The sequence below is a fragment of the Exophiala bonariae genome (genome assembly GCF_035927105.1).
Source record: "Exophiala bonariae strain CCFEE 5792 chromosome Unknown scaffold_21, whole genome shotgun sequence".
Classification (NCBI taxonomy): domain Eukaryota; kingdom Fungi; phylum Ascomycota; class Eurotiomycetes; order Chaetothyriales; family Herpotrichiellaceae; genus Exophiala; species Exophiala bonariae.
In genome coordinates this window covers 44,433-70,129 of record NW_027042496.1, presented here as the reverse complement: position 1 = coordinate 70,129, position 25,697 = coordinate 44,433, and the positions used below count along the sequence as shown (strand labels likewise).

General features: G+C 48.0%; 8 protein-coding genes across 8 annotated transcripts; 5 read left to right on the top strand and 3 right to left on the bottom strand.

Annotated features, from left to right (window-relative positions):
- Positions 1-308: 308 nt before the first annotated feature.
- Positions 309-3,222, bottom strand: LTR84_005583 (uncharacterized protein; the record flags this gene model as incomplete). The annotated part of the gene is made up of 5 exons (XM_064849149.1): positions 309-1,230; positions 1,289-1,430; positions 1,498-1,779; positions 1,832-1,981; positions 2,028-3,222. The coding sequence occupies 5 exons, from the start codon at positions 3,220-3,222 to the stop codon at positions 309-311; spliced, it is 2,691 nt and encodes an 896-aa protein (XP_064703852.1).
- Positions 3,223-4,616: 1,394 nt separating this feature from the next.
- On the top strand, positions 4,617-7,076 carry LTR84_005582 (uncharacterized protein; the record flags this gene model as incomplete). Its single annotated transcript, XM_064849148.1, has 3 exons — positions 4,617-5,071; positions 5,125-6,640; positions 6,930-7,076. 3 exons carry the CDS (start codon positions 4,617-4,619, stop codon positions 7,074-7,076), a joined length of 2,118 nt encoding a protein of 705 aa, XP_064703851.1.
- Positions 7,077-7,514: 438 nt separating this feature from the next.
- LTR84_005581 (uncharacterized protein) lies at positions 7,515-9,411 on the top strand (the record flags this gene model as incomplete). The annotated part of the gene is made up of 6 exons (XM_064849147.1): positions 7,515-7,633; positions 7,687-8,400; positions 8,497-8,593; positions 8,668-8,933; positions 8,996-9,300; positions 9,368-9,411. The coding sequence occupies 6 exons, from the start codon at positions 7,515-7,517 to the stop codon at positions 9,409-9,411; spliced, it is 1,545 nt and encodes a 514-aa protein (XP_064703850.1).
- Positions 9,412-9,694: 283 nt separating this feature from the next.
- On the bottom strand, positions 9,695-11,410 carry LTR84_005580 (uncharacterized protein; the record flags this gene model as incomplete). Its single annotated transcript, XM_064849146.1, has 1 exon — positions 9,695-11,410. One exon carries the CDS (start codon positions 11,408-11,410, stop codon positions 9,695-9,697), a length of 1,716 nt encoding a protein of 571 aa, XP_064703849.1.
- Positions 11,411-14,439: 3,029 nt separating this feature from the next.
- Positions 14,440-15,534, top strand: LTR84_005579 (uncharacterized protein; the record flags this gene model as incomplete). Its single annotated transcript, XM_064849145.1, has 2 exons — positions 14,440-14,509; positions 14,564-15,534. The coding sequence occupies 2 exons, from the start codon at positions 14,440-14,442 to the stop codon at positions 15,532-15,534; spliced, it is 1,041 nt and encodes a 346-aa protein (XP_064703848.1).
- Positions 15,535-19,004: 3,470 nt separating this feature from the next.
- On the top strand, positions 19,005-20,402 carry LTR84_005578 (uncharacterized protein; the record flags this gene model as incomplete). Its single annotated transcript, XM_064849144.1, has 1 exon — positions 19,005-20,402. The coding sequence occupies one exon, from the start codon at positions 19,005-19,007 to the stop codon at positions 20,400-20,402; it is 1,398 nt and encodes a 465-aa protein (XP_064703847.1).
- An 870-nt stretch (positions 20,403-21,272) lies between these two features.
- LTR84_005577 (uncharacterized protein) lies at positions 21,273-22,541 on the top strand (the record flags this gene model as incomplete). Its single annotated transcript, XM_064849143.1, has 1 exon — positions 21,273-22,541. The coding sequence occupies one exon, from the start codon at positions 21,273-21,275 to the stop codon at positions 22,539-22,541; it is 1,269 nt and encodes a 422-aa protein (XP_064703846.1).
- Positions 22,542-22,992: 451 nt separating this feature from the next.
- Positions 22,993-25,145, bottom strand: LTR84_005576 (uncharacterized protein; the record flags this gene model as incomplete). Its single annotated transcript, XM_064849142.1, has 2 exons — positions 22,993-24,759; positions 24,825-25,145. The coding sequence occupies 2 exons, from the start codon at positions 25,143-25,145 to the stop codon at positions 22,993-22,995; spliced, it is 2,088 nt and encodes a 695-aa protein (XP_064703845.1).
- Positions 25,146-25,697: the final 552 nt, after the last annotated feature.

Genomic DNA, 25,697 nt, shown 5'->3' with positions numbered 1-25,697 from the left:
TCGATCATAGAGCTTTTCTTATGGTCCCTATGGTGGAATGCTCGGGTGATATTCCTGCTTAATATTGTGCGCATTTGGCGATACCCAAGTACTAAATTTGTCATATTCTTCTCACATGAACTGAATTCGTCGACCGTCGGCCAAATTGTGATCAGAGTTACCCATTTCCAGATCGCTCATACAGGTCAAATTATCCGACGCAAGGAATTAATTGTTCTAGACAATAAAGAGCGAGAATGCACACAAACACAATCTCAACTTATGATAAATCCTCCGAAATCAGAGTAACATACATGGAAAATATGTAGCTAAAAGGTAAATTGCATCAACCCGGGATTAAGCACCAGCGGCATGAGAAAATGAAAGACGACCACGGTACTCAACGGCCAGATGGCCGTGAAATTCGTGATCTGATAAGAATAAGGCACCAAACCACCCAGCGGCCCGACCCCGGCCACCACAACCATACAGATAACCATTAGTACGCAAAACGCAAAGGTGAATTTGAACTTGCGGAAAATCGTCGGGATTTCATTGAAGAAGGTCGTCTTCGTCTCCTCCTTCGCCGTCGCGCCCCACGACATATCCACGCTGAACATGTGCGACGCAATGGCCTGGCTGACGTGGATGGAGATGCCGCCGAGGAAGATCGTGAGGAGCGGTAGCCATTTGAGGTTCTCGAGGAACGAGCCGACCAGGCTGCAGTCGGTGGTGCGGTAGCGCAGGACGCTCAACGAGATGGTGCCGAGGGCCTGGAACACGACGACGATGCTGAAATAGATGCGGAAACTGTCCGTGTAGTAGTGGTCGAGGTAGCCGTTGTACCAGCCGACGAGGAAGTAGTTGAGCACGGTCAGGAGCCAGGCCGACCCGATCGCGTAGTACGTGCCGATGTAGGAGAGGACGGTGATTTTCGACATCAGCGACATGTTGGACGCGATGAAGTGTCGGAATAAAGGGGTGATGGGTCCGCGCGTGGGCCAGTATCGGAAGGGTTGGAAGATGAGCTCCGAGCAACCGTACGCGTATTTCTCCCAGCGTGCGAGCTCGTCGTAGACGGTCAGAGACACGCCTTCTTGGAATTGGTCGCCGTGGACTGTCGAGAAGCGCAGCGAGTAGCCTTTGCTTTGGAGCCGGAGGGCCATGTCGAAGTCCTCCGATACGGTGTCCTCGGACCAGTATTTCTCTCTGCCGTCTTGCTCGCACGAGACATCTTGCACGGCACTCCACCTATAGTATCTTGTTTAGTTTGGGGAAATCTCAAGTGGTCATCTGCATCGAGACTTACCGTAGGATAGCATTATGTCCAACAAAGGGTGCGACATCTCCGTTTGCAACAGCAAATTGTATGGCCGTGTAAACCAGATTCGTGAAGAAGGTGATCCCTTTTTCAAAGAAGGAGGTTGTGACGTTCATAACACCAGACGAAACTGTACATCGCGGTCAGATCTTCTCGCGGGTAATTATTTAATAAGTCGGCGCGCGGGTTGTGCTCACATTGAATGATGGCCACTTGTGGACTTTCTTCCATCTCACTGACTGCGTCGAGGAGACAATCCGAAGGAACTCGAGTGTCAGAATCGATGATCAAAATGTAGTCTCCGATTCGTATGTCGCCTTCCGCCCAAGTTCGACCACTGTCATCCGCTATCACTTCTACAAGTGCATCTCGGTAAGCTTCCTCCTCGTCTGAGTCTGACCAGTTCTCGCCACGCGTGATAGCTGCTAACTTGGTTTCAACTCTTGCTGAAACTCCCATCGCATAGTTCATGTTCGACGCTACTTTGGTGAATCATGAAGATCACACTGCTGCAGATTGATTGGCACGTACCTTTCTTGAATTTCCCAGGCCGGATAAATGGCTGTTCGCCATCAGGGTCATGCTTCGGACGGCCTACCCAAGCAATAGAATGCTCATCATAATATTTCCTCCGTTCTTCAGCTTTCTCGGGCGACAGGAGTTGTATGCCGTCATCATTAACTGGGAAATCGTCAGCATGGGTTGTGAATTAAGTGAGAAGTCTTACCAAATATATTTGCTGAACCTCCCTGCATTTCATAGGTTGATATTGCGGTACGAAGTGATACCATTGTTGGGTCAATGACACCCCACAGCCCCTCCTTGTAGACTGGACATTGAATGGTCACATGAGGAAGGTTTTCTGTGGCTAACCTCGCAGTTTTCACCCCACTGTAGGATTTTGAATTTGCACCAACTTGATTCACTGGACCAATCATCTGAGCAATCCCATTCACGAGAGTATGGAAAAAGAACCAACCCAGCCAGATCTGAGCCGGGACCACTGCCAACAAGGCTAATCGTCTCGTGGAAGAATCGACTTTGATTTCAATCGCAACCTGTCGCCAACCTACTCCGATGCAGAAAATAGATAATGCCGCTGTGAGACCTGTTAAGAGTGGCTGATAAAGCATGATCTTCCTCTTGGCCGGTAAATGCTCTGGGCTGGACCCGTCAGCAATAGGACCTTGACCTTCTCCAATAACAATGGAAGACTCTGAACACGAATATTCTGCCTCTGAGATAGCAATCTGATTCTTCCATAGAAGCTGGACCAGCTGTTGTTCAATTGACTCAGCACTACTGATGATCATTTCCGGGTCATTGTGCCAGACAACAAGTAAACCTGATTGTCGAATAAATGCTGCCATCTGATGCTTCTTGCACCGGGCTAAGCTGAATATATATGGTAGAACTTGAATGCGGCGTCCGTCGGCCAGTGGTAAGTACGGGAGTGTTGACGTACTTAGAAACGTGTCAATGACACTTGTCTTTACGGTTATCGCCACCTTGACATTGAGTGTTCTTACTTGGTCGTAGAACCCGCCCGTCAGAGAGAGAAGTTGTTCGGGTCTGCAGATGAAGTCATCTTTGCCCCTTCTCAAGACCACCCCGTGGTTCTCGTAGCTTTTGTGATTCCAGTTTTTTTCAAGCTGGCGCTGATGCAAGTACTTGAGCATTATGTCGTTTCGAAAGGCTTCTGCCGAAGTCATTGGGAACTCAGACTCGGCATTGGAGAAGAACGATAACCGTGATGGAGACCGAGAGTAGATCGAAGGGGATGTGGCGAGGTCCGGAAAAGGAAACCCTTCCACCTTGGTAGCCTGGTTGATCGTTGATGATGGAGGTAGGTTTGGGCCAGGACCTCTCTCCACTCCCGTGGCACTATCTAATTTCGGAGCAGGATGCTGCATTGCATACATTTCGATGTGCAAAAAGCCAGTACTGGAGAAATGAATCAAAGAAAAATGCAAAAGTTGAAAACTAGAGGATCGCTATGCAGCTTGGTCGAATATGAGAGAACGAAAGCCTATTAACCCCTCGCTGATTACAGCTAGACATCTGGATTTGGCATTCAAGCATCCAGTGGCGGGAGGGTAGAACTCAGTATAGCCCGAGTCGTCTACTTGAGAGGGTGATCTGAAAGTGGAAGCAAGGCTGAAACATCTTGACTGCTTGTCTCAATTTCCGCGGTGAGGTGGTCCGAAGTCGGTCCCTCGAGCACACAGTCGACGGCAAAGGATACTCGCTTCCTTTCCACCACATAGCTAATTCCGTTAGTGAAAGCGTGTTGTGCGGTTCGCGGCCTCTCCACTTGAGCTCAGAGCATCATAAGGTGTTCCAAACTTTGAGTCCACTGTTCTACTTAACCCCAGAAATCGTGAGAGAACCCTTGTCCGGCTTGTAAATGGACCATTAAGCTTGGATCGCTTTCGATTGTAGGCACAAATTCACGGCACCGAAGACTTGCCTCCATATGCCTATGTTGCTGTCGTATAAGACAACGCGAGAAATTAAACGTCTGCAAGCGTACCAGTCGACTAGTTGGCACGACAAGAAGCCGTAAGCAGATCGAGGTTCAAATCATTGAACACGATTTTGAATGACGCAAGCTTTGAGCGTTAAGCACTGTTGTTCTTCGCTACCGAAGATTGAGGGGCGGCAAGTAATGGCCACGAATGCATCAGTTGAGGGCGATAACGAGAGAACATGCCATGAAGCACATTGGTCAGTACGGCGGGCCACAGGGCCAAAATTAAGGTCGCTTTCCGAGGAGTGAGGGTCACATGACTGTGTGGAAGTCCGGCCGGATAAATAGCTTCTGTAGCTTGTCGTCTAAGTGGTCTTTGCTAGCTGGAAAAGGTATGGTCTCCCTTAGGCAAAGCTCTCTAGCGGGGTCTTCTTCTGACTTTTAGGTTGTCCACTAGCTGACACCGTTCATCTTCCCCTCACAGGACACTTTAGGGCTCTACATCACATGCCTTTAAGCCCTTTAGGTATTTAACTACCTAGATACAGCTGTTTTTCGCAACTTGATATGATCCTGAGTCAGCGACGCCTTCCGTTGAATTCAGGGCCAATGATATCTGAAGAACACGTTTCAACAACATCCCACGACCCACACGCGTTTGATGCGCAATGAATATGGACATGCATCGGCAAAAGAGACGTCGCCTCCTTGGGGCAGCTGCTGTTGCGTGCGAGGCTTGTCGCAAACAAAAAGTAAGTCAACACCTGCCATCAAGCAAGTTCGGCATCTGGGACTGCCACCTGATTGTCGTAGATGCGATGCGTTGGAGCTGAAGCCCCTCCATGCATGCGATGCGCAAAGGCGAAACGCGATTGCGTTGTGCCGGACTCCCACCGTGGAAGTCCAGCTCTATCGCAAGAAAGTCAACCAAATGACAATGAAACGTCGAGTTATGGTGGATTGAGTCAACTGGGCAACCCTGAGAATATGCCAGAGGTGGTTCCTCACACCACCGAGACACCGAGCCTTGCACAACAGCTAGTCACTGGAGCTCCGAACAATCTTCAACCACGAATAAATATGGGTGGTACAGCAAAGTCATCGGGACACGTCAAAATCAGCAATCTACCATCTGTATACATGACGTCACCGCTGGGGACCATAGACGCTCAACTCCTCGCTAGCTCAACCTCAGAAGTTCCATCCCAGCTTGGGTTGTCGAATCAAACCTCAAGCGAACCCAATTTCGCTCCGCCGCCTTATGAGATGCGCGTCAATGATTTGCTGTCTTTGCTGCAATAGTGAGTCCAAGCACACCCATGTTCATGTGCACAATTCTCACTGATGGCTGTAGCTTCAGAGCCAAAATAGTACAAAATGTTCTTTTCATGGCTCCAAGTGATCTTGATGACTTGCCCAGCCTCATTCAAGGGAGACCTGAATTGGCATATTCCATCGCCTTCACAACCGCCTGGTTTGTGCCTGGTTATGGCCCGATGCGGGCTTCTTTGACGCCACATGTGCTGAAGATCGTGAGAGCCAATCATTATTCAATGCGACGAACCGACGATGATATGTGGACACTCCTACAAGCTTTAGGCGTGCTTTATCTTTATGCTTCGCCTATCGACTCAGAGGAACCTGAAGGTAGTACGCCACATTATCCTGAGTTGAGCTTCCGATTCTTGAAGCCTCTGGTCGAGTCCCTTGCAATCTACGCTTCAATTCATCGATCATACGAAGATCTCACTAAAGGAGTTGACCTTGTCACACCTTCGGGCAACTTCTGCCCTGCTTTACGTCGGTATCTCTTTTGGTTGTGGCTTTTCACATCCTCCCAGCAGTATTCTTTGATCACACGAACTCCTCCAACTATTTCAGAGGATAGCATAATCAAATCGGCTCCAAATCTTCTCAGTGCCATCCAAGATGATGCCTTTATCCGCAAGATTCTTGCACAAGTCGAGCTGTATCTTCTATGGGCCAAATCTGGGATCAAATACCCAAATCTACGTGAATGGTGGAGTTCTCCACAAGCTGAACTCGATATTGCTTCTACCAAGGAAATGCTTACCGAGTTTGACAAGATCTTGCTCGACTGGCGTCAGAAGTGGTCGCTGGAAGACAATGCTACTGCACCAGGAATGAACGCCGACCGCTTCAACAATACTACCGTCGAATCACTCTTCCGATACGCTCGCTTTCATATCAGTACCTATGCAACAAGGACTTTATATAAGGCTATGACTGAGAGCACGGAGGCTGACCCCTCGACTTCACGCCTTGTTGCATTATCGCCACAGCTGACGGAGCTCTTCTCTAGATCTGTCGATGCTGCCGTTAGCTGGACTAGATTCTTCATTGACCTTGATCCTGTTGCGATTGAAACAGCACGTTATGTTCCGGCCATAAATTTCACAAAGATAACTTTCAGTTGTGTATTTCTAATCATGGCTGCTGAGGTTCTTGCAGGCCCCGATTTGAACCTTGATCGGCATCTCCAGTCCGTGAGGGACGCAGCTTCGTGTATGAGAGAATTAGGGGTAGATGAAAATGCCCCTCCAAGAGTTTACGCGAACAGAATTCTACGGAGACTACAAGCAACAGACACGAGTCGACTTCTTGATGCTATAAGAATCGTGCCACACCCAAGCAGTCAAGAAAGGCAAGCGAATGTGTGCGCAAATGCTCTGTCCTCAGTGGATTCGCAAGACAATCACCGGTCCTACGGATCTGGCTCAACGATGCCCGGCTCTTCTGGCCAAACGCTCAACCCTGATGCAACCACTGAACCAGATTTTCCATTTTTTGATTTCAATGTCTTCCTTGAAAATGATGAAGATGACATCTTCAATTTCGATAAGACTTGGGTGTTCTAGGACTTTATTTTTGATGCTCGCTCCTCTTTTGAACAAAGTTGTACATGTCTTTGACTTACAGATCCCATCGGTCTCAGCCACCTGCTTTTAAGGTTCCGATTGGGGAGTTACGACAACCTTGTGGGTGTGACTATGCCCCACAGATACTTCTCGCTATTCATCGCCAGCAACTTGTCAGCTGCCGTGATTTGTTTTTTTCCCCTTCCAGAGACGGTAAGATTGATTGGATTGATTATGCATTTTCGAACGTTGGGATGTTGTCACTAACTGGGTCGTACAGGGCGGCAAGTCACTTGAGGAGATTGCGGCGTTATTTGGCGATGAGATGGCTGTGGAAAATCTCAACGATGTTGATCCAAACGCCAAAGTGCTCGCGACTACTAAGCATGTCGAAATCGAGTCAAGTCATGATAAATCAAAAGTGTGATATATGAAAAGAGGGAGAGGAGGAAAGATTTGTTGCAACTCCAGGGAGCCTCTTTCATTGATGTAATCCTAGCATCAGGACCAAAAAATCCTCTTGATTGGTATCGCTTCTGGGAACGCGGACTAGTGCCATATCAAAAATACTAATCATCCACTTGTACGAGATTTGTTACATAACCCGTCGGGATCTGTCGTGCTTGAGCGGCCAACGCTACCCCGATGCTCGAGAATACTTGATTGGTGCTGCCAAGGTTTTCTCACGAGAAGAGGCACCCTCCGACGCCCGCCGCTCTCTCAAATTTCAACGTCAAGCATCACTTCAATGTGACCAGGCTTGATTGGTCTGCCACAACTAACGTTCCCTACAAGCTTTTCCATACTAGGGTTGGTGGAGGAGAGGCTCTTGTATTCTATTCGAGATCAACTCCCTGCAGTAAGAATGTCTGCGAACGGACTGGGCCAGAACATCGCTCTCGCCGCCACAAACGCATGCTCCTCATGCAGTCGTGGTAAACGAAGATGCGACCGGGCCACACCACGTTGTTCAACATGTATCCGGTGCGTCTTAAAATTCATCCCGTGACTTCTCGTATTAATGTGATGTGTGATAGATTTGGACGGACCTGTGTCTACGATGGTCGACCAGCACAGAACTTGCGCCAGGGTGTGCATCATGCAGTACAGATTCCTTTAAACCAGGGCAATGCTCATCAGACGCTCGCAGTTGATTCAGTTATGGGACTACTGGGTGGAGACCTAAATCATGGCATCGATGCTCATGCCGGACACTCGTTGTCTAAAGAAGCAATTGACAGAGCAGTTCGTCTGCATGCCTTCAAAATCATTGGGACTAATCTCCAAGCAATTCAAGACCTTGCCGCCTTGTTCTTCGACACCATTTATGTGAAAATCACATTTCTTGCCAAAGGTCGCTTTCTGGATAGATTAAGTGGTGGAATTGAAGAGGCGCCTGCAGATTTTGTCGCATTATGCCTGTGCCTCAGTCTGATTTTGCAGCGCCCTGCCCCCGGCACTCAGACCATGCAATCACCACATTATGTTATCGTCAAGAACATCATTAGCCTCCTCGAGTCAACAGGATATTATTTGACACTCGATCACATTCAGTGTCGATTGTTTGTGATCTTCTATGAGATCGGCCACGACATATTTCCGGCTGCTTCAGTGTCTGTTGGGGCTTGCGCACGAATGGCGCGGGCTCTAGGCCTTAGCCAAAATTGGCATCGGCCCATTCGCAACGAGCTAGGTGAGGCGATAGTGGAAGAAGAGAGGAGGGCGTGGTGGGCGATCTATAATCTCGATAGGTACGCTTGAGTTGACGTGCGAAACGTGATTACTGATCTGCATCTGTGGACATATATGCACGCATCTCCACGCCAGCCACTGACTTTCTCACCTAGGTTCACCAACCTTTGCAGTACAGATGCAGTATTCGCGACTGAGGAACCCCGAGTGGTGGACTTACTTCCCATCGAAGATGCAAGATGGTTTGAGAATGTGAGGAATATCGGCTTCCCATTTCAAATGCTAGGGTCCTTTTCCACTGACAATTTGATCTACAACAAATACAGGACATCCCCGACACAGTTTTCATATCCATCGGCAGCCCGTCTGATTTTTCCATCGGCCAAAACGTTGGGCAGTTTGCTCGCGAATGTCAAGCTTCATTCCTAGCAGGCAAAGTCATGCGCCATATTGTAGAGCCCATTTCTGATCTCGGGTTCTACCAAGCCGAAGAAGCACAACTCGAGCGCACCCTGAAGGCATTCTCTCCGATATTGGTGGAAGAAGACACCAAATATGGTCAATACTGCTCGGCACTCGCAATTTGCACAAGGTAAGTTTGTTTTTATTCCCGGGCAGCAGCTAAAGGTTGATTCCATACTAATGCGCTAGTAGCACCATGTTCGCACTTCATCATGCGGCACTGAACAGCCCTGATGACAATCCTCTGAACAAACTGCGTGTCACAGACAGCATGAAAGCCAACTCCATCCGCATCGCACAATTCGCCACCCACATATTTCTTGGAAAGGAAGAAGTGGACATAGATATCCTGTCACCGATCAACGTGCACTGCCTTTACCTTGCCGCGATTGTGGAGTTTCAAGCCTGGAAAGAAAGTAAAGAGGTCTTCTCGAAACGAAGGTTCTTTAACCTCAAAGACGTCATTGGAATCTTTGCCAAACGATGGCTCGTTGCAGGTATGATAGCCTGGATTTCGCGCGTTCTTAATGGTCGAGGACTATACTTACTTAACTGATGTGATAGTGAATTATGTGAACGCGCTAGCGAGGCTTGAAGCAGAGGCTTAGCCCCTAGTCATTGATACCTACGCAGATGCCAGTCGTTTCGTCATGCCGCTATTTATGATTGATTATGAATTTGATGAACTTGCCGCAGTTCGATTTCAACTACTCGGATGGCATATCGAACAAAGCAGAGCTGTCTTTCATACACTTCTATCTACTTAACTTGTCTATCTCTGAAATGGACTGCTGGTGGGAATGGCCAATAATACAGTCGCCCGTTGAGCTCTCAGGTTGTGAGACACCAACATGAGTGCTCGTGTCATATTCAATTCACACTTCATACACGCTAAGAACCATTTGATAATCTATGCCACTTCCCCTTGCCAGAAGCTTCACCCGTATACGAAGAGAAGAACCTTGCTTCTCGATAAGGTTTGAGAAGATTTTTCTCCAGCCGGATAGACTTGATCATTGCCACAAGTGGCTCCAACATTGACCTCTGAAGGTCATCAATCCAGAGATAATTTTTCGAAAACTCAACGATATCTCTTTTCTTTGTAAAGTCATGCTCTTTCACGGAGTCCGAATCATCTAGTAGAGTCACCAGTTTCCGCGCGTACCACATTTGCTCCGCTCGTGTTCCCATTGGGACCATCGCACCAACGGTCAAGATCCATATCAACACGTCCTCGTGGTCCGACCATTCTTCCATACTCGTAGTGGAAAGAAGCTTTTGGAGGCTGAACGATACCGGTTGTGCGATCTTGATGTCGGAGAGAGTGTAGAGCATGAGGTAGATCCACATGCCCAGCGCGCGAGCCAGCGCGAAAGACACGTGCTTGGATTCTCGGGATGTAAGGAACCGCCAGCTCAGGTGCGACCAGTGTCCATCTTTAATGGAATTCTTCCAATCTTCCTTTGAGTGGTTGCGCTCAGCTGCAGAGGCATTGTAATTGACCAAGTCTTCCACAACCTTCCGCAAATCAGGGCACAGGAGGTTTGTGTGTTTTCCAGATGTGAATTTCGACGGAACAGATCTGCTTGGAGTACTGTGGATGAGGCTGAGGCTGTGGAAATAATTGTCAGTACAGTAAGCGGAATCTGGCCTTACAGTAAAGTATGACACCTCGGGGTGCTGCTCAAAAATGCCTGTAGCGAGAAGACAATCGCATATTTGAAAGGGAGCCACATAATTCGGGTCGTTGATACATAAGAGGTCACAAATTGCTACTGCTCCTTTGAGATGGATAGTCGCTGCTTCGAAATTTCCCTGATTCATTTCTGCGCTGATCATGTGCCAAAGACTGAGAACTAGTGTCGTATCGGGTGGAGCTTCGCTTGAAAGTCGTCTCCTGAGCGCTGCCGTGGCTTGGTAACCGTAGTAATTGCTGTTGAATTGACTGATACTCTTGTTTTTCTCACAGTGTTCGGAAAGAATGGTGGACATATTTGCTAAAAGCGCATACGCCAGTAAGTCGTCGTCTAAGGATCCTTCTAGCACTGAGACAACTGTTCCTAGGAATAAGCGCTCGCTATGAGACTCGGAAGTCCCTCCTGGCATCAAAGTCTTTTCGAATGTCGAGAATGGATATTTCCGCAGATACTGGCAAATATGGGCGTCAAGAGAAAGTAAAAGACCTTGAAATGGGCTTGGATCCAGGTTCTGAGATTTCTGCTCGTTGGACATCACCTTGACGGTGAACAAAATTCGTTCCAAAAGCGTATGTGCTTCTTGCTGTGCTTGAGGGCGCTGTTTGTCAGAAAGTTTGGGAGAAATAACCCCTGACCCACCCTCTGTTTGAAGTCCAGGGTTATGAAGGTCTGCTGCTTGGAATTCCCGCTTCACATCTTGAGATTTCCGCCGGCGTGAAGGCCCTGTACGCAAATTTGGATCCACCGAAGAAAGCTTCTTGCCACCCTGGTTGGGCTTGCCAAAATTCCTGGAAGCAAGTCCGTGCAGTTGTGTATGACGATTGATGAGCTTTCTGTCTTTGGTTTCATTAGTGGCAGAGCCTTGTGATAATGGGGTATTGTTAACGAAGAGGTAGCGAGGTGAGTCCATGGCTGGAATATACCTTGTACCTCCAAGAAATGTTAGTAGTACATGACAACACCAAAGTAATAATGATCATAATACCAATATCTAAGGCCGTATTGCGCCTTCGACGAATGATTAATATCATCTCCGAGTATTTGCCGCATGGATGGCCAATTTTGAAATCACTGGCAAATGGCCACGAGCTGAATACACCGATCCGTAGAACAATCATACAATTTAAGGAAGTAGGCAAGCATTACGATTATCAATCTCGTATTCCCCACTGATGACAAAGAATCCGGCAATCGTTCTCCTCCACGTTATGATATCGGGCTCTAAAACACAGCGTTTGACCAGGACAGGGCACGCTTGTCCGCACCATGCAGAAATTATGATCCGTAACTATATCGTGAGACAACAAGGCACATGATAAATTTAGTGTGAAATAGGCAGATACCAACGTAACAGTACATAGAGTGTTCAGCCTTTCGGTTACACAGAATCAAGGGTTCAGGCGAAATTACAAGTGGTCTCGTATTGTCTATACCACTTCTATCCGACGTACTCTTCGATCGCCAGACCGTTTCACACTACGCTTTATTTGCTGTCTGGACCAACTGACTCAAGTTTCCAGGTTTAAAACTCTGGCAGGCACGAACTCAAATAGACTGGGGTGCAGCTTCGACGTAGACGAGAAGGTTGGGAAGGAAGATCTCCACTGTCTCACGTAACAGATCGCCACCTGTTAGAAACACACAATGTTAACTGCTGTACACCGCCAACGCCATAAGGATAAGTTTACTAAAGGATTTCATCATATTCAGGGGCAATCAGTCACCGCGACCTTGACATTGAAAGGATGTGACTATCCCTCAGAGCCCACTTTCATTCTCGCGGACTTCGCTCAAGAGCCCTGTCTCAATGTCATACGCCAAGCCGATGATATTGGTGCCCTTCTTGATCAATGGAGATGCTTTCAGTGCTGCAATATCTTCTCTAAGACTCTTTTCGATTCTATTCATAGATGTCAGTCTGCAGCCTCCACTTTAGTTAGGTCTCAGAGCTTTGCTAACCCTTCAGTGATCTCCCCAAACTCCAAGGAATCCACCAACTGCTTCGCCTGCGGATTGTGTTCCACGATTCCGTTTCTTACATCTTTGTTGTGGAAATGGGTCATCCCACAATCTATGACGGTATTTGTGTTAGCTCGACCTCGAATAACGCGTGACTCAAAGCTGTTTCAACTATTGGGTAGGAAAGTAGCATACCAGTGTGATGCATGACGACAATAGAACCGGGATTGCCGATAGTCTGAAGGACAGCGAGTGTTCTAATTGCATCAAACACTCTTCCACCGGCGTTGCGGACGCTTGTAGCTTCTATAAAATGAATTCAATTAGCCTGTGTCTGGTGGTGGGTCAAACGTGCTCGCTGTCAAAATGAGACACAAAGGACCATCGCTTGGGGGTAGATTCATACTTAGCGTTGCGTCTAATCCCAGAATTTTTTCCGGGAATATGCGAGGGTCTGCACAAGATAACACGACGACACCGGCCCCAGTCGCTCGCATCCCCGAAACCATTGACATCAACCCCGGGGGCGCCTGGTATGTTTGTGCCAGTTTGCTTAGAATGATATGTTAGTAGCTACTCAAAACGAAAAAGGGTATCGAATTCCCATCAGTAACTGACCTGTTGCGAGCGAGCATTTCGACTACAGGTTTGGTAAGCATCTTGCTAGCTGTCTTTGGCTGGATTTTCGAATATCTTGATGAAGAATGGGACGCCACCGAATTTCCTCAAGGATGGGCAGAGAATGGGCAGAAAGATACAGCGAATTCTGGAGAAGCTGACAAGACTTGTTTCTGGTAAGCTTTGATTTATTGCTTGACTATTACAGAATTAAATCAATCTGCAGTCAAGCATTGTGTATTTATGCCCGAGCCTTGGACAGGATCTTTGGTGACAGGGTGCAATGGGGATTGCGTACGCTGATTAATCTTCGATATGAGGTTGTATGTGTGAACAAGTATACGACCGTTAGCTAGATGATCGTTCTGCGTTGCGCCTCATGCGAGGTACCCCCATGTCTTCTCCCGCTGCTGCTGTGTTCGTCCCCGTATGAAAACAGGGCACTGGTTATCAATGTCCATTGGCTCGCCTATATTGGTGGCGTCAACGGAGTAGCGTCTCCTCGCCAGAATTGTGCGGACTAGATGGCAGACTGGCGGGCTAGTGCGGGTTAGTCTATCCAAGTTGATGACTCAACCTCTCGAGATCCTTGAAGAGCACGGACACAGTTAGATCCATACGTGCGAGTGCGGAGTTAGTAGGGCGGCTTGACCAACGCAATTGGCCAGAAACTATCAGTTTCAAGGCTACGTCACCTCCGTACGAGGTAGTACGATTTAAACAACGACCCCGTTGTTTCTCATTAATCAGTTATTACCTACCTTACCAATAACACCGAGGATACTGGGACAGGGCAGTACGACGACAAGATTGGACTGCCCCATGCCACAGAGCACGAGTGGAGACTTTCTCGTCCCTGCCGGAACAGGCACTGTCTCATTTTAGGAATTCTAGAAATGGAAGTATCATCAAAAGACTAGCATTCAGCCCTAGAAGCAGCGTGACGGCATTTCCTCACTCTTGAGAAAGAACCAAAGCTACTAGACTCGCTACCGGCCGTGGTCAAAGCCAGTGTCATATTTCTGGATGTACAATATCGAGCTATTAATCCTGATTCGCAAGTAGTACGACGCGATTTATTGTTATGATTACGAAGCCATGCACAAGTGCCCATCAATACCAGGAATCATCGAAAGCAATTCTGCCAACCGGCTCTCCTGGGTTCTGGCCAAACATCATCTGGTTTGAAGTTCAAGAGATTATCAAGCAATGATGTTAAGGGCCTAGAAGCAGAACAGTATGATTGCGGTGGAAGTTTTGATATAAGACCCACCGTCGACCCCAGTGACAAGAAGACCCCTTACGAAGAACAAGAACACCATCTCAAACGCTCTATTTATAATCGAATACTCAACTCGAAAAATGACAAAGATTCCAAACTTAGTCTTGGTCATTGGCGGGACAGGGGCACAAGGAGTGCCGGTAGTCAAAGGTTTGCACATTTCATTGCTCGCATCCAAGATCTCTATTTAACAAGTGAGCGCAGCACTGGTGTCTGACCAGAAATACACCGTTCGAGTTCTCACTCGAATTGCTTCCTCTGCGGAAGCCAAAGATCTCGCCACCCTGCCAGGTGTGACAATTATCGAAGGAAGTTCTTACCATGAGCCCACTCTTCAGAAAGCACTTGAAGACGTCGAATATGTCTTTGCCAACACTAACGGTTTTGCCATTGGGGAGATGTCAGAGATATACTGGGGTATCCGTCTCTACGAGCTTGCTCGATGGGCCGGAGTCAAGCACTTCCTCTACGCTGGTCTTGAATATGCCTCAAGACTTGGAGGTTTTGACCCAAAGTATCGCACAGGCCACTTGGATGGCAAGGGCAAGGTCGTTGATTACATCTCAGCACAACCGACGACACCAATGGCATGGTCAGTCTTAACATCATGTCTCTATCTTGAAGGCTTGTCGGAGGTGCTTCAACCATTTCCGAATCCAGAAGACCCAAGCACTCTAGTATTTGCAGTTCCTCTCGGAGATGCAAAGTGTCCTCTTATTCACCTTGAGGACTATGGCGCGTACGCGAGATGGCTTTTTGACAATCCTGTGAGAAGCAATGGTCTAGAGTTGCACGTCGCGACTGAGGACATCGCGTGGAAAGACCTCGCCGCAGCCTTCACAGAAGTTACTGGACGCAAAGCTGTTTATATGGATGTCACCTTGGACACATATTTCACTCTTCCATTCTTCCCTTACCCTGACGCAAAAGTGGGTCATTCGGCTAATCGCGAGGATCCCACCCTGTTCACGTTCAGAGAGAACTTCTCTGGCTTCTGGAATACTTGGAAAGCCGAATTGACCAAGCGGGACTATAAGCTTCTTGATGAGATCCTGCCTAATAGAGTCAAAAGTGTGAAGGAATGGATGATCAAGACAGGTTACGATGGTACACCATCCTCCGTTCTCAAGGATTATCGCGATGGAGTTGGAAGTCGCGAGCCAGGCGACAAGTGAATTGGATGAGAATGTTGCCGGCACTAAGCAGTGTTGTTGCAGTCTATTAACTGCAAAAGCTCTAATTGGAATAGCATGAAATGTATCGGAATCTGTTTTAAAAGTCAACCATAGCCATCAATCATTTACTCTCACCGTTGCACAAATCATAACTGAAAGGATGGCCCGTTATCGAGCTGTCTCAGTGTTTAGGCTGACTCCTTTGGCACTATTGCTCACGCCTATAACTGTGCGAATAGAGAGAGCGGCAGAAGTCATTATCTGTGGTCGAACTTCATATTGCTTTGCAGACACCTATCGACTTAGGTGGCGTCCGAGGTTCGACTTAATGATTGGCTGCGCCGCCTCGACAGTACGATCTCACGTTGTTCGTGGAACAAAGACTCGATTCTTTGAATCGCTATAGTCGCAAAGCGCCACTGCCTCGACATTCTTTTGTCAACCATTGACTTTTTTGTCCTGTTGTCGCGAAAGAACAGGGAGCCACATTGTCGTGGGCAGTGCGCAGTATAAATAGTATAAGCTTTTCAGAATCAATATAATCGTCGGAGCATGCACGTCGACCGCACTTCCTTCCATCACCAAACCCTCCTACGCTGAACAAAACCTATGGAATATCCTCTCGCTTACCAAGGAAAAGCCAGACTCAGGTCTCCAAGCTACTCATGTACGGTATTGATCGCTCTTCTGCGAAGCCTGCACAAGGTGTCCCTGCTGACGTGACTAGAGAAGTTCTTACGCTGTCAGACCCCCTTTTGGTTCGACCATGGCGTATCATTGCTAAAGAGGGATTGTGGAATTTTAGAAATCGGTGTATTTCGAGCCGAGAGACCGTGGAAGTTGAAGATAAACAGCATAAGGGACAAATTATGTGGCTCTTTGAAGATCAAAATGATGCTGGAATCCTGACAGCGATAATTCAACCGGAGCATGGGGAACTACGATGCAAAAAAGTCTCAATGACCTTGCGAAAGGTCTGCAGTCATTTGAGGTCAAACTAATCTCTGTTGCACGTGATGATATTCGAAGCCTGCGAGATTCGGATTGGGACAGTTTGCCGACGATTCCAAGTGAAGAAGATGTGGAACGTCGAGATGAGATGGATCGTACCATCCAGTTCGCGAAGGAATATCGAAGGAAATATAAGGAAGAAAGAAATTTCGACGATTCAGCAAAAGGAACGTTCTTAACAGCCTGCTTGCGAGTCAAAAAGAGCATCTACTGCCTGATTGCGACCAGATATCAATTTCTCTGCAATGAGCACCGCTTGAGACTGGCTGATCGAAAAAACAGCGCCATTGACACTCAGATTGAATTAGAAGTTTACGACCATGATCTCAAAGATATGTGTGCGAGCTGGCGCCAGTACCACCCCTGGGCAAAGCTGAACTTGGGCCTGCTGTTTCTCAGCAATGAGCTCTATCGAACTTCTCATAAAGACCCTTCTCATAGGCTCTATTCCCTCGTCAGATCTATCTCCAGACTGCGTAACAACAGAACCAGATGGCTCAGGTACCTAGGTCGGCCGCTCGACAGCAGCTATTTCAGCGATCTCCTTTAGTCTATCTTCGATGGTTCTTTGCTGTCTACGCCTAGCTCCATCGAGTAGAAAACTTGTGACAGCGTCATGATTTAAAATGCTGCCTAGCTCCAGCTATGAGCGACACTCTTGACGAGGTTCTTGGTACGAGTATTGAGTGTCCAATCTGCACTCACGAAGTATATGTACCGCCGCCGGAAGAATTTTCCAAAACGCAAGCACCTCTGCCTCCATTCTGTCCTCCAGGACCCTTGGGTTACGTTGGGTGGTCACACTAATCATTTCCACATCAGACACCAGAGTTTATGGATACTTACTTTGTGCAGAGAGCCTCTTCATCAACCATCACGATGCTAAACGAGAACTACATCCGATGCATGCTATGGATTATGTTCATGATTGTGTTTCTGAGAATTGTTTCGAAGATCCTCGCAAGAACGATCAGGATAAGAGACAACATATAATCGACGACTGCCCACTCAATTCTCCAAAGCCATACTTTTGCCACGTGTGTAGAACTGGGTTTCACATGGAGTGCATATGGACTTGGCGTAATATCGGCGGAAGCACAGATGCTCGTTGTCCATTTTGTCGTACACCTTTCGAACGGGTCAGTCTAGGTAAAATTCTCCGACCCAAGCTTTTGCTTGAGTGACGAAGACGTCATGAAGAACGTCGCCGAATTGCTGAAGATCGACTTTCGTGGGAGTACTCACGTGGGCGTAGGGAGAACGCGCAGCGGGAGAGACGTGACAGGCGGGAAAGGTAGGAGGGACGGGCAGTCAGTCGAGTGTTGATTCTTATGCCGAAATCTGTATGCTGCAGAAGACTTGCGTCCGAAGGAACAGTCGAGAATTCTTATTGAGCTTAACATGGTCATCGAGTCTCAAGGTCCAAATATTAAGGACTAAGGACCAGGTGACGTTCACCGACCCATGAGCCACATGAAGAGCACCTGTTCACTTCCATTTTGAGATCGGTCTGCAGGTTCAGCCAACTCTCATGTCCAAAATCTTCACTGAACCCACAATCAGTTATCAAGAGATACCTAAAACCAAGGTATGATGGAAAGATGCCATTCGCAGGAGCCATGATGCCGATTATTGTACAGTTGTGGCCTTGTTCTTCCATATTCGTCCACAGACTATCCAGGCGACTAGTTTTAAATAATTGAACAATATTTATTACTGACATCTACTTTAATTTTCATATATGTGCTATCTCATTCTAGGAAATTATAGATACTCGAGACTGAGCACGAACCAAAAATCCTATCGCAAGACACAGTTTAGCCATTTGGGCGAGGAACTCCGCGATTCTAACATCTTACATGACTTGGGTATTTCACAGATGAGCAGCCAGAACCAGTATCAGGTTTTATTCGTGCTTCAAACCTGACAAAAATACCAGGCGCGGCGCCAGATTGAGCTGTCAAACTTCTCCAGCGGTCTACAGGCTCGTGTGGAATGGATGAATAATCTTTTGCATTACATTGCTGCCTGAATCTAGTGTTGTTTACTATGAGCTGCAGCCCGCCACTTGGCGTCCAGCAAATACCACTTGATGTAGTACGTGATGTAGTATCATTCAAACCGCAGTTACCAGGTCTCTGTCAAAAAAGACTGAGCAAGGTGCGTGCAGAACACATCAAACTTCGAGAATTACCAACATCGAGCTGGACGAAGCCACGTTCCATTAATCCAAAACCGTAGGGTAATAAAGAACGCTGCCTTTGTTGCCAAAGACAAATATTCCCTTCGTCCTTGCTTTGTCTGAATCACTTAGGCTTTTCTTGTTCTTTGTCTTGGAAGATCTCTCGCCAAGCCATTTCAAGGGGTATCAGCATATAAGGCTGGATAAGTCCTTCCAAATCTTCTTCTACCCTGTAATTCATCCGCCCAGAAACTTTCAACCACTACCAAATCTCAAAATGAGGCTTCCACCACCGCTTATCGTTGGGCATTTGGAGGAGTCTGGAAGGGAATGGAAATTCAAGGTGGGCTCCCATTACTCACTATTCAAAGCTAAAACACGCCCAACTGATGCTGCTTCTAGGATTAGATGTCTCGAAGCCTTGGCCCAAGGTTTGTCTATCTCATCGGACAAACTAAGTCAAAGCTCCACAAGTGAGATCAGAACTATACGAGATTCGGACCTTACAGCCCTGGACTCGTCTATCGTCGACTGGATCCGGGGCCAACAGACTCTACTTGGCTACTTTGCAGATAGACGTATGAAGTACGAAGAAGCATGTCTCGGAATCGAGGAGTTGTGCCAAAATCCTGGGCTTTCCGAAAAAGACCGATTCTTGAACACTTGCATCAAAATCAATCTCCTTGCAGCCAACCTCACCTGGGGCAAGATTATGCATGATATATCGAGCATGCTGCTGTGGGTCGCAGGACGAGAAAATGAGTCCACAGATGCCGAAATTGAACGACAAGCGTGGACACTGTTGTTGCAGCGTAAGTATAAAACCTTTTGCCGATCTCATGAATGGCAAAGGCTCAATTTGGAGGTAGCATTCACAAAGCCCTTGCCTCCTCGATCAAATTCAGAACTTGTTATGGAGAGAATTACCTCCTTTCTCGCAATGTCAGACAAAGACTGGCTCAAGTTGGTCGATCCCGTTCAGCACATCGTTGATGATCGAATGCCTTCTACTATTCCCATGATCGAGCCGAACCGACTCCAACGAGCAATCTCTTTGGTTCATTCGCTCACGGGCACGAAGAAGGAAGACCACCATCATGCCACTCCAGCGACATGTGGAACAGAAAGTGGAACTGGTATAGATTGTCCAATCTGCTCGATGGATCTGTACGAGAGTGTCCCAGACGATTTCTACAAGCTCGAAAAGGTAGAAATGCCTGCAGAACACTCAGCTCCAGCAAGCACTGGACTGCGAGACTCAGTTGTAAACTTTATACAAACAGTGGCTATCAATCTCTGGGTTTCGACCCCCACCACTACGACAAAAGCCCCTTCCACAACCCCTGGTTTCCCCAGATATGTTCCGACCTGTGAAGACACTTGCAAAGAGACTGCAGGCGACTGGTGGGTTCTGAGCAACACGACTGTTGCCATTCCTCCTCGACCAGTGTTCTGCCCAACATGCAGAAAGGGTTTTCACGTTACATGCCTCTGGGAGTGGCTGCGCGGGCGACGAGCAAGATCTCGCTCCTGTCCCTTTTGCCAAACAAATCTGGATCGCGCATTTGTACAGGGTACTCTTCTACCGGCACTCCAGGCTGAACGACACCGAAAGCGAAACGAGCAAAGCACAATCAAACACGCAGAATCGAAGGTGCAACTCAAGAACGAGTGATCGTTAACTATAACTTTGATTCTCTTCCCAACGAAGAGGCGTTGGCTGGTCCAATCCTACGACATGGAGAAGTATGTTCATTTCCCCTGTTGCAAAGTGCCAAAAATCATTTTATTTCTCCTTGGAACCTGGCCAGGTTTTCTAAACTATCAACAGGTGCTGAGAACAAGTCTGCTATCCCAGATCCTGTGTCATTAATGCGTGACAATCTTCACGAGTAGACTCCTATGTCTGCCAGCCTTCGACGAGCAGCAGAAGGATCTAGGGCTGCAAATTCAATCCAGGTATGTAATATCACAATAACAGTTTTCTTTATCCATCATTTTCTATAATCCCCAGTCTGTGCCTCCCACCACATGTATCTTACACACGACACCTCGACCACTGACGACAAACTTGAAGTAACCCACAGCTAATCTTTCACTTTAAGCTATTAGTCGTGAATTTTCAGAGCTTTCTAGAAGATCCGTGATGTCGAAGTCCCTGCCTCCGACAGCGAAGGGCCAGCTCCTGGCATCGTTTAGTGGTGAAAGGCCCAAGGATTCTGTCCATTAATTCACGACAATGACCGTTTGTCCAACCCCCAGCAATGAATCTTCACGACTTCTTTGTCACTTCCTTTGATGCACGAGATAACAACAGTCGCGTTGTTCATAGGCAGCGCCCATTACGTGCCACATCTCTATATGCATATATATACACCCTCGAGACCTGAAATATCCAGCAGAAGAATTATCATCAATACTACTGACTGATAAACACTTACCTTGGTTGTACAGCAAAGCCTTTCGAATATCTCAAAGCTACAGCAAAACACTTCGAATAATTTGAAAACTGATTACAATCAAAACCCATCGATAGCCAGCCAAGATGAGTGTCCAGGCCGTTTCAAATGTCGAGTCCTTCGATATCAAGGTTATTCCAGATCCACCGGCTCTCGACGGAACCCTCATTGAGTCTGGAGACAGCTGGGAGTTCAGCATCGGTCAAGCACGGTCGCCTTTGACGGCCAGCACAGCTCCAGAAGATGCGGCGTATCGAGCCCAATGCTTACGAGCCCTGACGATAGGGCTCTCAAGATCCCACGACAGACTCGGCAAAGCGTTCGGCGACCATACTATGTGGGTCCCAGCCAAGAATGAAGTCAGCATGGATAAATATCTCGTAAGTTCGAACAGAGATCCATCATCTTCGTATGGTTATCTGTTCCGACTGCGAACACAATACACAAATGCACAACTCCAGTTGAGAGGCCGATATTGTGCAAATTCAAAAGAAAAGTTTTTGAATATGTGCCTCCAGGTGCACACCCTGGCAATCCGATTGATCATCAATAGGATGATGGCGGCCAACCATGTCGCACATATACGAGTGGAAGGCCGCAACAATCAAGCGGTTGAACTCGAAGTGCGACTGAAGCGGTGGGATCAACAACTCGGTCGAAAACTGGCCAAATTCTGCTCCCGGCATCCCTGGCTCAAGCTCGATTTCGAGAACACTTTCAACGCGACCAGGCAGAAAAGCCGCTTATACGAAGAGACTTTGATATTCCTGCCGGACCTCAACGGAAAAGTTATCAGCAGGTTGTCCGACATTCCAGCAACAGGTGTGGACTGTCCAATTTGCACGGAGGACCTGTACGTGGGCCCCTCAGATGACTTGGTGGAGGAGCAACCCGTACCAGATCAAGAATTGGTGCCGGTTGTATCCATTAACAATCCTTCGAGCCAGACTCGCCTTGGAGGTATTTTCAAGTACATGGCCGCGGGACTCTGGCCATTGCAAGGAGTCGCAACAACGAAACTGCGAGGAATCATGGAGGATGTCGCCAGAGTTTTCTGGCGACCGGACCTGGGGACCGACAGCACTCCAATCTCACCTCCAACGCCAGTCCTGCGATATAACTACACAAAGGAATGCACCTTCAGCTGCATCAAGCAGGCCAACATCGACTTTTGGGACGCGTTGGACAGCGAAGACAACGCGCTGCCGAAGCCCGTCTTCTGCCGGGATTGCCAGAATGGCTTCCACGCCGAGTGTCTTGACCAGTGGGTCAACGGAGATGAAGACGGTTTCAAGCTGGATTGCCCCTTTTGCCGCACTCCGTTCTCCCCGGACTTTGTGGAGACGAAGATCTGATCGGCGGTCGAAGATGAGCGACGACGAGCGGGTCTCGAGCAGCGCCGTCTTGCGCACCACCACCATTGAGTCTTGTGGGTGCACCTTGTATATTTGCGCTTGTGCTTTGCTTGATATTAGCTCGAGTACTTTGATGCCATGTCCCTTTGTTGAGGGTTTAATACTAATACTAATACTAACATGTATTCTCCAAACGAAATTCTTGCTTCAAAATTGTTCCGATAAGTAATCGTGCCTCGTTTCCGGATCTGATAAATAATGTATGTGTGCAATGCTATCCGGTGCTGTACCTTTTTTTTACCAAGTATGCCATGCCAACCAAAGAACGACGAGGAAACCGGGTTAAATTTGTTACTTAATACTTCATCATGCCTAGCACGGACTCGTCAAGTCGTGTATCGCCATTCAAGTCATCTTCCTTGACACAAAGCCATAGCCACGAGCTGTAAGATCAATAGCTCTCCCAGACCTGTTGACCCATGGCGATAATACGATTGAAGAGCTCATCACGCTCCTTGATAGCCATCGCACGCAACACCCTTCCATCCCTAGTGACCAACTCCAACCCATCTTTGACCTCTCGACTGGTAGACCAACCCACGACAATCTTGCCCTTCCAGCCCAGACCGCCGATTTTCTTGGCTTCCACAATATCTGCGATGGCGACGGCCCATTCAGGGTCCGATGGCATGCTCTCAACGATCTCATTGTTGTCCAGATGACGCGTGAAGTAGACGCATGGCGAGGCAGGTCTGTTGCCGCTGGGTGGAGAGACGGAACTGTCCACATAGACGGCACCTTTACGTCCGTTGTATCGTGCTTTGAATTCGACAGGTCCTTCCACTGGCTTTTCTCTCTGCTCTTGTTTCGAGGGTAGGATGCCCAACTTCTCCTTTGCGTGGTGTGAACCTAATGTTGCCTTGGCCGAATCAGCTGCCAACTTGGTTTCTACACCACCTGCAGTGGTGTGCTTCAATGCAGATATGATTTTAGCCCCGACACCACTCTTCTTCTTAGGTGTACCTTCTTCCTGCTGTGCTACTTCACCAACTGTCGGCTCGTCAGCCGTTATTACTTCGTCAATTTCCGAATGTGTCGCATCTAATCCATTACCGGTGACAGAATCTTTGTCCAATTCGGCTGGCTCATCGAGTGGTGGCTGATGAGATTGCGGAGGTGGTGGGAGTGGTGCCCGGTTAGCTTCTCCGATTCTTAGTAATGTAACAGTAAGTTGCGCATTAGTTGGGACACCCTTCAATAGTGTGTTGCGGATTTCGAGATATTTGGGCCAGTCGGGGATCTTCTCATTCAACAATGCAATTCCTCTCTGCATCAGAGGGTCGGTAAAGAACGCAATACCACCAAGGAGTGTCGAACCCTTCATGACCCATTGTGGCTTGGTAATGAGGGAGATCAACAGCAGTGGGGCAAATATGGCACCGAGTTGTAGTCTTTTGTGATCAGAGAATGGTGGTGTTGGCGAAAGGGCATTGGCGAATCGTTCCCAGCCATCAGCGATGTCCCCAATGATGTGCATGGTTGGGCGCATTTGTTTCCATAGGGCTTCCTCCATGGGTTGCTTGGTCTTGTCATGGCTCCCTTCTCCACCTTGGGCGGAAGATGATGCATCAGCAGCGCTCGTAGCAAGCTTTGTCGGATCGGGGACTCCTTTGTCCAAGGTCTTACTGCCACCTTCCTCGTCAGGTGCTGCTTGGTCATGACGACCCGCGGCACTGGAAATGGCAACTGAAGCAATACCAGAAACGAGATTGCTAGCCTCCTGTTCCACAGCTTCACCCTTGTACTTTTCTGGGGCTCCTGTGACACTGTCGTGGCTACCAAGTACTCCAGCTTTGGGTTTCTGAATTCCTCCAGTCTTGTGACTGACCAGAGCAAGAGGGGCAGATGGGAAGAGAATGCCACGAGACTTGGGCACGGTGATGAGTACAATAATGGTGATAAACAATGTTGGCATGATCATGTTGAATATCCAAGCAAGGAAGTAGGTTGCTGCAAATCCAGCTGAACGGCCAGGCTCACGCCAGGATCTCAGCCTCGCAATATGCTTCGCAGCACCGATTAGTCCAACGACTACGGTCATGTAAAGTCGTTCCATGTTAGAGCGAAGTTTATCCGGGGAAAAGTCATCCTCGTCGGCGATATTGAGATCCAATCCGCCAGGAGGAGCCACCGGTATCTGCTTCACATGATACATTTGCTGCCAGCGATGTCAGCGTGTGGCCAATGAACAGTTTCACTATCCTATGAGCAGAGATCACTTGCCTTATTGAACCTCCTGATCAACGTCCACAATTCATCATTCGGCAGGCCGCCCACCAAGGTATCTACACCGACAGCATTGGCTTGCCATCCAAGATTTGTTATTCGATCGTCCTTACCGGCCCTTTGGGCAGCGCCCAGGATATCATGGTCGCCAGTTGCCAGCTGATGAGAAGTCGAGGTGTTCTGACCCAGGGGCGCTTTCGATGTAGCAGTCACGGGTTTGGTGGCCTGGGTGATTCTTTTCCGAAACTCTGAATTTGGGTTTTCTTCTGCAGGCGGGGTGGTACCTCCATCACGGAAGACATAGCCGGGCGTAGGCATTGTTTATACAGCAAGAAGCATCCAGAGAGAAATTGGCCTATATCAAGGAGGTTGGCCTGGATGGCTTTTCGAGACCAGGAAGCTGTTCCTGAATGATGGTTAGATGTTAGTAGATGATACACCTGGTAGCCAAGGATCAATTACGCAACTGGAGAAAATGGACGTTGTGGACGAAGTCAGGGATATGAAATGATATTGTCGGTAGGTGGGGATGTTTACGTCATGGGCAATCGTCTTGGGAAGGAGCTGGGGGAGCGATGTGCCACATTCGACAATCGCCCGATGGTGGCTGCCACTGCCACTTTTAACTAGACATGTGCTCCTGCATTTCAAGTTCATGTCTCAATTTCAACGGCCTCGGAACATCTGGTGGTTAATTCCGCCCACTCGAGTTTCAGGGACCTGTATCCATCATAATCGACCCTCTTGCTTATCATCTTCATCGCCCCCAATGATCGGTCACCAGCATGTCCATAGATTTCATCCAATCGTATCAGCTCGTTAATCGTCGCCTATAATGCCTTATTCAGAAGGTACTCTTCCCGGGAACAA